The 12527-nt window shown below is 38.7% G+C and overlaps 1 protein-coding gene across 1 annotated transcript; it reads right to left on the reverse strand.

Moving 5' to 3' along the window:
- Nucleotides 1-10802: 10802 nt before the first annotated feature.
- On the reverse strand, nucleotides 10803-12047 carry LOC121374623 (beta-1,3-galactosyltransferase 1-like). Its single transcript, XM_041501728.1, has one exon. It carries the CDS (start codon nucleotides 12045-12047, stop codon nucleotides 10803-10805), a length of 1245 nt encoding a protein of 414 aa, XP_041357662.1.
- Nucleotides 12048-12527: the final 480 nt, after the last annotated feature.

Raw genomic sequence — 12527 nt, forward strand, 5'->3', positions numbered from 1 at the left:
TTTGGGGGTAGGGGAAACTTAATTTGGAATAACGTTCCTTAGAATCACCCTATCATAGCAATTTACCACTAAAAATGTGCGTTTGGAAGCCGTCTAACGATTACTTATCATAATATGCAAATGAACCACAAAAGTAGGTCATCAGAGGTCAAAAGTTCACCAATTTTGGGTCGAGCTCAAAATGTGCGGATTTCAGCTTTCCCTCGTCATTTATTGGGACATTTGCCAAAATCAGGCCTAGAAATGGTTGGAAACTGTGTCCGTAGGAATTTCCAACCATTTAGAGGCACCCATGTTCAGCCATCTATAAAAATATTGAAACGAAACAAACGAGCCAAGGTCAATTTTTGCAGAAATTGATACTTTTATGATATATCAAATTTACCATAAGCATTAACTAACACAGTATTAGAACAAATAAACACTCAACATGTTTATTATGAAGTGCTCTTGGCACCTGGTGTCTTTTTAAGCAGCGCTTCTAGATTATGGTAGCCCCACTCCCATGGCTAATGAATTTCAGTGTTGGGCTAGTAAATACCTACTACTGCCATGCTCGACGGCTAGTGAAAAAAAAGAAGTCAAATGCTGCAATTAAGTTCCTGACACTTAAAAAAGGAGCCTTTGTCCTGGTGTTTTTCATGTATTTTACCCCAGAACAAAATATGCACACGAGAAAATATATCCTAGAATCTTCAATACTTGATCTTCTATTTAACACTCTAGTACTAGTAGATGCTGGCGCAGTCATCTGGCTAGGCATCTGCTCTTTAGAAACAATGGAGTCTAACGCCTTTTTCATTGTAAAAAGGCTGCGACATTTCCGATGGTACTGAATGTATGGAACTTAACCCTCAGCCAAGCTCTCTGTCAAATTCAGGATAGAGCTGTGCTTTCGTATACGAGCAGCCCGTAGAACAAATTGCCATGATGCGTAGTCCTGAAGTGTAGTAAGTTTTACATTCGGATCAGTTTCACGGCAGTCAAGCATCCAGTCGTGTCATGCTCTCTTTGGTGGAATGGAGGTAGGAGTGGCCATTTTCCAAGTCAGTCCGTTATCAAACTGACAAAAGAAATTAGATCAGCCTGTGAGTACTTTCATACAGTATTCTAATGATGTTTTAGCTATCAAAAAGTGCATTTAGCATTTATTGCATGTGTCCTCACTCATCACTTTTATATAGGCTCGATCTCTATTCAAACCTCACATGTTCCAACGAGCACAACATCCATACTACCCAGCAATATCAATTGGGCAGCATGTATAGATGGATTAGCGTTTTAGAGCAACCGTGCAAAAAGGAGACAAAAATAATGCTTACTCCCTAATCTGGTCAAGGCCATGTGCAACAGCTTAGATGAAATGAACAAATACATCAAAGATAAGATACATTTTATTACTGCAGATCACAGTTATGAATAATATTTGTATGACCTATATATTACAGGGCTGCAAACTTACCAAGCATATGTGGCCAAAGCTGCAAAGATACTTAGAAATTGAACTAAATGCAAAGGATGACATTCTACCTCCATTTGGTGAAAGTGAAAAAGAGAGTTAGAGCCATCTATTGACAATAGTTTGAATGGGGAGTAATCATTTTTTTAAAGATCAGTTCAACAAATTTCAAGATTTCCATTAGCCTGTACCTTTTCAATCTGAAAACAAAAACTGAATTAGGGTGCTCAGATACAACCACAGGTGTTTATTATGATTTTCTCATTGTTGTTTCTGTCCTTATTTTTCAGGATGAGCTCTATAGCCCGCTGGGAACAGCCCAAAAAGAACTAACGCTAAGTGATTATAATAAACTCATAAAACCAAATAACAATTTAATACTTGTAGGAGATTTTAACTGCCATAACACACTGTGGGGAGGTCTGCACTCTGACGCACAGGGAGACATATTTGAGGAATTCATTAATACACACCATCTGGTATGTCTCAACGATGGCAGTACTACTTTTATACATGATTATCTGGGCACATCTGCCATCGACCTAACTGTCACCTCTAACAACATAGGTGCAAATGTCCAATGGGAAGTATTGGAAACTCTCAATAGCGACCACCTTCCCATACTAACCAGCTATAAATGTAATATTACCTATTCTGAGGAAGATAAATTTGTACCTAAATTTAATTTTAATAAAGCCAATTGGGCTGGCTTTACAAATGATTGCAATTAAATCAAACTAGATGATAGATTAACATTGACGACGCCACTAATAAACTTACTAATAAAATTATAGAAATAGTAGAGAAAAACATTCCTAAAACTAAACCTCTTAATAAAAATAGACCAGTTAATTGGTGGACAGACGAAATCAAATCCAAATGCGGCTTCAGAAACAGAATGCGTAAACTCTTTTTAAAAAAAAGTAGGTAAACATATGATTAATGCTAAACAAGCCAGCTGGCATAAATTCGGTGATCAAATTAACAATAGAACATCTATTAGAGAAATGTGGAAAAAAGTTAAGGTATTCAAGGACAACGCGTTAATTCCACAGTCCTCCAAAATCATAAAACAGCAACAACTAATAATAAAAAAGGCCGACCTTCTTAGTAAAAACAGTAGCAACGAAAATATCCCTAAACAATTTTTTGAAAATCTTTTTAAAAAATAATTCTTTACCAACTAACGATACTAGTATACCAAATCACCCAAACACTGATAACCTATAATTTAACCAACCAATAACACTGATAGAACTAAAAACAGCTCTTAAAGCTAAAAAAAAAAAAGTACTGCCACCGGCCAGATCAAATAAACTACACATTACTTAAGCACATGCCTGACGTAGCCTTAGAGGTAGTGTTATCGCTCTTTAACCGAATTTGGGGGGGGGGGGGGGGGGGGGGGGGTCAAATGCCCACTGCGTGGAAGCACGCAGAATGCTTTAGTCTCCCTAAAGCGGGCAAAGATCATTCCCTCACAGGGAGTTACAGACTGATAACACTCACGTCCCACATGTGCAAAACTTTAAAAACCATTATCAATAAACGTCTTAACAACTACCTACTCGAAAATAACCTAATCACTAATTTACAGAACGGCTTTAGAACAAAACATTCAACAATAGACCAACTAGTTAGGCTACAAAATAGCATTAACGACGCATTTCGTAAATCTCATAAAGTTTTAGCAATATTCATAGACATTGAAAAAGCATTTGATATGTTCTGGCGTCAAGGCCTACTAAATAAACTACAAAGTAATGGTATTAAAGGTAATATGTTTAACTTTATCAACAACTTTATCCATAATAGATCAATCTCAGTTAGAGTAAATGGTCATTACTCAGATAAAACAGAAATAATAAATGGTATACCGCAAGGTTCGGTCCTCTCACCAACCTTGTTTAACATCTTTATCAATGACATAACTAAAGTGTCCAACGCTAAAGGGAAAAATAAACCAACCACTCCTTTAAATACAGCACTGTTTGCCGATGACTACGCCATCTGGCGCACAGGCAAAACTACCACTCATTTATTTAGCCGTATGCAAGTAGAAATGAATAAACTTAACAAATGGGCACGGGACTGGGTCATTAAACTATTAGAAACTAAAACTGTGTGTATGCTCTTTAATAAAGTCAATAAACTAGATAACCCTCAACTAAAATCAAACGACAAAATAATTCCACGAGTCACAAAATGTAAATTTTTAGGTGTAACCTTTGATTCCAAACTAACCTTTAATGATCACATTAATGATGTAGTTAAAAGCTCAAAACTAACTCTAAACCTACTAAGAGCTATCTCAGGCACCAGTTGGGGAGCGCAAACAGAGGCAATGCTTATGGTTTACAAAGCATGCATGCATACTCTCCAGGATAGACTATGGAGCCCAAGCCTACAGTTGCGCCGCCCCCAAACTATTGCATAAACTAGATATCATCCAAAACCAGGCACTGAGAATCATAGCTAAAGTCCCGTCAAACACCAGCGGACAAAGCCTGGAAGTAGAGTTTAACATTATGCCATTAAAATATCGCCGCAACCTTCAACATCTTAACTACCATCTAAAAATCCACTCATTAAAATTAGATCACCCAGTCCAGGAACTTACCCTGTGATGGAACATGCTCTTAATTTTGTTTTCGCCTGTGGGAATATTAATTGTTTTAGAGGGCCGTGTGCAGTTCCAATATGCACTTAAGCCCAGGTGGGCACTTTGTTACGTAATACCTCTGCGCGACGGTCGTCGAGCTCTTTCTAATACACACCCAGACCAGGTGCGGAGGCCATGTGGCCAGTAGTTACGTAATACCTCCGCGAGTGCGGTTTTTACGACCGTGTTTTTGGTGACTAGGCGTCAGCAAGTCTGGCCATCTAAGGAAAATTCCCGTCTTGGTCGCTGTGGAAATATCACTTGTAGGTATTCGGTGCCGCGATGTGCCCCCAGGCGATATTCGGGTTTTATGATAAATAGCTAGGGTTTTAGAGATATCAGGGAGAAACATATTGGAAGGCTTCCAGGGAACGCGTCCGTTTGGACTTGGTAAATATTATTTCTGCTCTGTTGTATAACCTTGATGTGATTGATGTGACTTTAAATATTTTAATACTGTATTATACCAATATTATTTAGACGGTGCTGCCGGTAATATGACGCAGTAAACTGTAGGCTCACTGTTCTAATATATATAAAGCTTAACCAGTCATCCTAAGAGGACCTAGGTAAACTGTAGGTTATTGTCTTTATTGTGATAGGTACCAGTATTAATTCTGTATTACAAGGTTACTGAATGAGTAGTTAAGGGTTAATTAAAAATTAACCAGTTAGGAATAGAGTTGTAATTCCTTTATTAATTAAGTTCCCCTGGAAGCGTTGCTCAATTATCACACGTGTGGGTGTTGTGTCACGGTGAAGTGATTACAATATTGTGTAAACTAGACACCTAGAGATTAACTAATTAAGTGATCAGTTCTGGGTTGTTATTATTTGTTGTTGTTAATTAACTACTGCGGCAGTACATTTGTCAGCGTAGTAGTAATACAGATTCCAAAGTGTATTGCGTTTTTGTTGTGTTTTCTAGTGAACTAAACGTGCTATATTACATATACTTTATATAAGATCTTATCTCTGATCATACCTAGACGAGCCACGCGGGTATAACTGCCCGTTACAGAGAGATCTAATAGATATACAGTTAGGAGAGATATTTGGATAATCGTGTTTCATTCAGTTACGGGTATTATAGGATCCCCGTGACATACCCCAACCATAATCAAATCAGGACTAGTCTTTAAAATCAATCAACATCTTAACGATTCTTTCGCCACTAAAGCTAATAATCTAGAAATAGAAGTAGGAATAGATAACACACCAGTAGCACTATACCATATTAACCAACCAATCGAGTGCCATACGCCATATCTAATCAGAAATGCTATGGATTCAACTCCCATTTCCACCATTTAACAAAATCCTGTTTGAAGCCGCAGCTAATGAAAACTACCCTGAGTACATCCATATCTACACGGATGGCTCTAAAACCCCTGATAACGGCACGGTTGGCTTCGCAGTAGTTGAAGAAAAAATATCTAAACATTCTAAACTAGTTAAATACTCTAGGGTGTCAGATAATTTATCAGTATATACAGCAGAACTGACAGCCATTCAGGAAGCTCTCATTTGAATTAAAACCCAAAAATACTCAAAAAGCGTTATTTTCTCAGATAACCTCACCTCTATCCAATCACTTCAAACTAATAAATCTACTAGACCCGACATCATGGCAGCTATCCACCGTATACTCCACGAACTAAACCAACTTAATCTAACAGTAGTCTTTGAATGGGTCCCAGCTCACGTAGGAATAATTGGCAATGAAGTAGCTGACTATGGAGCCAAAACTGCACTATCAATCACTAGCAAAATTAAAGAACTACCGTTAGGAATCATAGAACTCATGTCACAAGCAAGAAAACAATACACCAATAAATGGCAGGAAAGCTGGGATCAGACACCTAATACGTAGCACTACAATATCAAGCCTAAAGGAAACTCTATAAGACCTAAACATACAAACTTTCAAGTGGATAAAACTATCACTAAACTTCGTATAGGCAGATCAGTACAACCAAACAGCTGTTCTTTCTTAACCAAAAATAAAAATACAGACTGTGTGTGTGGTACCCCAGAAGATATGAAACACTATCTCCTGGACTGCACACTACACCACAGCCAAAGACAACTAATGTTAGAATCATTAACCGAAGCCAACCATAAACCTATAATCACCACTAACTTACTACTTAACCCAGATAAACACCATAAACAGAAAATCTTTAAAGCAGTCTACCAATTCGTCCAGTCCACCAAACCTAAACTCTAAAATGTCACGTACAACTCGCCCCACCAGCGTTCAACCGACGCGGCCTCTAACCCGGGTTGATCGCAGGTGAGGTGGAGGACACGTGACATACTACTGGGCTCCTCCTGACCCCCCCCCCCACCCCCCCCCCCCCCCCCCCCCCCCCCCCCCCCCCCCCCCCCCCCCCCCCCCCCCCCCCCCCGGAACAAATATTTAGTAATAACCAACGCCCACACACCGCCCGCCTGTACGTCCTTCGGAAGGAAAAGCGCCCATAAGCACTCAACCGACTATGCACTCCAACCCGAGGGACCAACGGCGGGACGGTAAAAGGCAACAGCATGGATAAGCGCTACCAATATATAAACTACAATCAGTGTTAACCTTGTTGCGCCTGTGACTCCTCGGATGGAGAAGCGACCATATGCACTCGACCTGACCACGCACTCCACACCCGGGGAGAGAACGGTGCAATGATTAGCAATACCTAACTAACCAACACCCCTTGCCTGTACGCCTCCCGGATGGATAAGCGACCATAAGCTCTCGACCAGGACCATGCAATCCACACCCGGGAGTCCAACGGCAGGGGGTAAGGCACGTTAGTATAAATTAGTTTAGCTAAAATTAAATAACTATAAACATTTTTTTTTTTTTTTTTTTTTTAATTAAAATTCGTGACTGGCAATTGGTATATCACCAATCAGCAACGCCAGGTAATTAACCAAGATAGGGAGCCATTAATTATAACTTTTTTATTCCAGCACTCCTATTGGTCCAAATCAGCCAATCATGGATCGAGACCATCAACTACGCATAAACTGTAAATACACTGCACGGAATTATGTTTGCACTCGCACCATGTATTACCAATGACAATTACAATTCTAGTTACATAAGGTGAGTCAACTAGGGTTCCAGAAGCAGAGACAGATAAGAAAACCCGATAAACCAACTACCCAGACAACCAGACAAGACATCAAGTAAGCTTATTTAATAAGATATTAATAAGATATTATTGTCTGATACCAATAAGAAATCACGTAGTAATAATAATTTTTCAGGGGGCGGGAATCAAAAAAAAAAATGTTTCCATCTAGTTCAGGTACTACTTCCTCCCACTAACAAAATTGATGTGCAAGTGTACGGTTGTTGATGAATGCTATTTGTAACCACTAACAGTTGACTCCTGAGTGCTCATTGTTTCATTCATTGGTAATAAAATTAAGTATGCCAAGCAATAGGCTTTTAACCAATACCTACACTATACGGGTAAAACCCTTCAAATTATATAGCTAGGCTAGTATAACTCCCCCTCTGTCATTGTATTCAATGCTATACAAAAGCAGAGGGGGAGGGGTGATCCTGAATAGCCGTTGAGATCACTAGAGTAGGGACTTAGGACAATAGGTACAACCTTAACACGAAACTAGGATTCACACACAGACTGCACGCACACCGCATCAGCACACAGGGTGCATTGACTAATGATAACAATGCACCCGCCCCCATTTAATGGCCAAGCACGTATTCTAATAAGGAACCGGACAAAAGAATACCGGTTCCGAGTACACAATTGCACTGCACCCAGGGGAAGCTGAACAAAAGAATACCAGCCTCCCCTACCCAAACCCCAAATACTTGCTGCTGGTAGTCTAACTTGGTATTGGTGACACTGAAGAGAAGGACGCCGCGGTTCAGCCCAACAACAACACCTGAACAAAATCCCCCGGAACAACAAAGCCTTGCCTACCCGTGTCCACACAATTGCATGAGTCTCCCCCGGGTTGTCATGCCACGACCAGAAGAGGTCAGGCCTTTTCTAAGGGCCCTATGGGCAACCTAGGGAGACACCACAGCATCGTAGAGGTATAATTAATGTCAAAACCTATATTAGCTCTGCTATTTACTTTTTGACTGACCGTTCAAAATTGTGCCAAATTTCCTCAGTCCAAATTGCGCACCTTTTCTCTTTGGCATATTAATTGTTCCATTCACCCGCAGAGAAAAATTTTCCATAGCATTGCTCCCCCCCCCCCCCCCCCCCCCGCCTATCCTGGCATGGACGGAGGAGCCGGCCAAGGCCGGCCCTTGTGCCCATGACAGGCGTGCGCTACAACAGCTTGTTCTGAATATGCACGTAAAACCCTATGACCTGACCTGACCAGTTCCTGTCTGACATTCATTAATCCATTAATCTTCATATTGCTGCATTTTACGTAAGGAGCCCGTAAAGTATAGTTATTTGTGTTACATAACTTTATCCAAAATTTTAAAATTCTTAATTTCCTCATTATTTGCATCGAAATGCGCCCTAGTTCACCACATATCGCTCCTAGTATATATTAACATGCAATGTTTTCATATTTTTAACTTCATGAAAACATCATATTTCACAACTATAAATTAAAAACAATATTTACATATTACATTTATCGAATATAGACATCATAGTTTCAATATTGAAATAATTCTTATTACAAATACCTAATGCTGCAAAATGTTCTTTCTGACCTTGTTCTGCAATCCTTTTCTGTGTGCGGTTAAACGTATCATAAAAAATAAAAAAAACCAATATAATTAAATTCATTAATAACTTGTAACTGATTTCCATTATAAAACCATACTTCGTTATTTCCGATTTTCACTCCACTTAGAAATATAACTATCTTTGTCTTATCCGTATTTACAGTTAAGTACCATTTAATGTAGAGTTTGATAACGAAGTGAGCTTTCTTTGTAACCCCTTGGACATTAATTAATAAAAATATATTTAGCATCTGCATTTCAATATATGGACAGTTATCAGATACGAATTGCATTTCGGAGTCACTTACATATAATAAAAAAGTGTAGGTGATAAAACTTCACCTTGGATGAGTACATATTATGCACAAGAATGTGATCACCTTGAAATACAAATTTGCTACTCCAGTTCTAAATACCATTAATTAAATATTTTTTCTGAATATTTCACTATTAAAATGTAGGTGTAGAATAAAACATATAGTTCTAATAATATATATAATTAAAAATATGTTTTAAAACTCATTGTGACTATCCAAAAAGCTACCCTGAAACGAAATAACAAATTAAATGCAATTCTCTTAAAACCTGGACTATTGCAATGTAATGTCAGGATTAAATATCTAACAACTATAATTTGTAGATACAGAGATATGAGCAAATATAAAAAGGCATGGCAGCCATATTGAAATCCAAAATGGTCACCCTAAACCCGAATATAACAGAAAATAAATATAATTTTATGAAAATGTGAGACTCGAAATGTAGGTTTAGCATTAAACATTTAGTTTTTATACCGATATACATGTAGTAACAATTATCAAAAATTACGGTGGCAATATTGAAATTCAAAATGGATATCCTAGACCCAAATAAAAAAATAAAAAAACATTGGCCACAACCTTTTTTGACAAGTGTTGATATTCAGGTTTTAATCAGTGTTGTTAAGACGAAACCTCAAACTTTTTAAAAACGTAATTTGTCTTACATTTTCCTATATACTCTAAATATTTGTTTCATCTAATGTATTAGCGGTAAAAATTATCAGGTGTCCCAAATGCCAATATTAAATACATTTTCCTAAGTAAGCAAAGTAACATGACACACACTAAAATGAAAAGTATAAAAAGGAAGGAAGGAAATGTGTTCTTTAACGACGCACTCAACACATTTCATTTATGGTTATATGGCGTCTTTCGTGGTGTATACTACCAAATCAAATCCCATAGACGACAATAGTAACATATGTGGCTAAAACTCATACCTGCAGCGTATCAATCGACATAAACACCACGGATATAAATACTACAACCCCTCACCCTTAAAGTGAATCAGACAAAATTGGGGGTCAAGCAGCTCATTTCTGAGATAACGGGTAGCGTCTATGACTACCCTAGTTCTGCACAAAATTTGAGTACTTTTTTTACAGGTACCTCATACATCTTTCAAGCACAAGGCTACTTGAAACAGTGGTACCAGATAAAATAAAACACACTCACATTTATCACCAATCACATGACTTGTGGTTTTCACTTCTCTGTCAAACGTTCAGTGTACCTCGAACTTTGACCCAGCCGGAAGTTATTTGGTGTAGTACTACCTTCATATGTTTAAGGACCACAGATATATTGAGAGAGCCTACTCATGAGCTACTCTTTTGAATTAGAAGCAAGGGGTCTCTTATATGCATCATCCCACAGACAGGATAGCACATACAACAGCCTTTGATATACCAGTCGTGGTGCACTGGCTGGAACGAGAAATAGCCCAATTGGCCCACCGACGGGGATCGATCCTAGACCAACCGCGCATCAAGCGAGCGTTTTACCACTGGGCTACGAAACATAAAAAGAACAATTAACCGAGAACCACAATAAATCAACTGACTGGTCAGGCGGTGCAAGAACAAAAGTGTGGCACGCACCAACCTCTTACTGATACTCTATTTAACACATTGTAATTTTACATTTATTTTGCCTCAAGTGTGTTAACCTGGACTGTCTGGTCGCCCAAGAAGACAGTTTAGACACTGCTGCAAGCCAATAGGCGTGCATGTTGCCATCTTCCCAGGCGTTTGCCACAACATACGTGATCGCCGTTTCTGGATGTTGGTATTGTTTCAGCGCTACTTCCTTATTTAGAGTACAGTTATGCTTTATGTCAATGTATTGTAAGGATTTAAAGAACTGAGGCAAGACACCGAATATGTAGATGTCATCGATGGGGATAAACGGAGCCCTGAATGATGCTTCGTACATCTTCGGTATGACGTCAATTGTGAAGATTACCGCATATCCAGTGCAGAAAGATGGAAAGTGTTTCTGACCAGGAAAAATATCTTTTGGCACGAACCATTTACTTGTTTTATTTCTAATAATCACGCTTGTTCCTTTTTGCTTAAAATGACACGCAACTGTGGCATTTTTGGATGATAACATTGGAAGAATATCTTCAACTACTTTGAACACATTGACAAAGATATCATCATCGGCTTTGATGACGTATTTTGCATGTATACAGTAATCATTGATCCATTTTAAACACGTCAGAGCTTTCATTGACAGATTTTGGAAACTGTCTATAAAATCTCCTTGGACTATATCACCGTATGCCGCCGCCTCAATTCGAATCTTGTTCTGATCACTTGCAGAGTTTGGCTTTCCCAAAAAGAAGACGGTCTTGACTGTCAAATTGTGAAACGTATTTACACTGGCCCATGTTTCTCGCAGAAGTCTTCGCTTATGAAAATTGTTACAAGCACTTAAAAAATATATTAGCAAGTCCACCGATTTTCCCCTACAAACATATTCACTGGAAATCAGCAATTTGCGTAAATACGGATGACTCTCATTGGACTTATAGCCCTCAACTATTACTCTGTTGTCAAACAGTCGTCTAAGTGTCTTATCTTTCTGTACAGGGGTAACTGCTGTGGTACTATTCGTCAATGTCGATGTTTTATCAGTTACAAAACGATATCCCTTTTTGAGATCAAATAATTGCACTCGCTTCGGTAATTGCCAGTTAGCAACCGGTGTTTGACTCAGAAGAATAACGCTCAAGATGCAAGTGAACGTAAGAGCTATGCTAACACTTCTGAATCTTCTGCTGGGTGTGAGTAGGCGTGTGTATGTTTTAATCCTTTTCCCACACATTGATTTAGACGGAAGACCTAATTTTGAACGTGCCATCCTGTTGAGTTTATTCGAGATATCAATGTCTGGCTTTGATCACTTACTGACCCATATGTCCAGTTCAGTACATGTGTAGTTTCTGCGAGATATCGATGCCTGGGTTTGATCACTTACTGACCCATTAATTCCAGTTCAGTACTTGTGTATTTTATTCGAGATATCGATGCCTGGGTTGGAACGCTTGGTGTTTTCACAAACACCCAATGGACTCTGCAGTGTGTGAATATACGGTCCCGATCATGTTGTGTCGTTCAGATTACATTCATGCTGTGCTTTACAAACTTACGACCTGGAGGTGTGCCTAAATTTAGCAGTCATTGTGACGTTTTTCAGAACGAATAATTACAAACATCCTCTAGAGTGTCTAGACGGCTATATAAGGTAACTAGTTTTGGTGCTCCGGGTTTACACAACATATATATATTTCTGTATATATAGTGTTATTCGTAAAGAAGAATTAAGATGACACGAGGAAAG

This window comes from Gigantopelta aegis, chromosome 6 (genome assembly GCF_016097555.1).
Source record: "Gigantopelta aegis isolate Gae_Host chromosome 6, Gae_host_genome, whole genome shotgun sequence".
Taxonomy (NCBI): domain Eukaryota; kingdom Metazoa; phylum Mollusca; class Gastropoda; order Neomphalida; family Peltospiridae; genus Gigantopelta; species Gigantopelta aegis.

Excerpts from the sequence above, each read along its gene's own strand:
- LOC121374623 (XM_041501728.1), bottom strand. The coding sequence starts at position 12,047 with ATGGCACGTTCAAAATTAGGTCTTCCGTCTAAATCAATGTGTGGGAAA.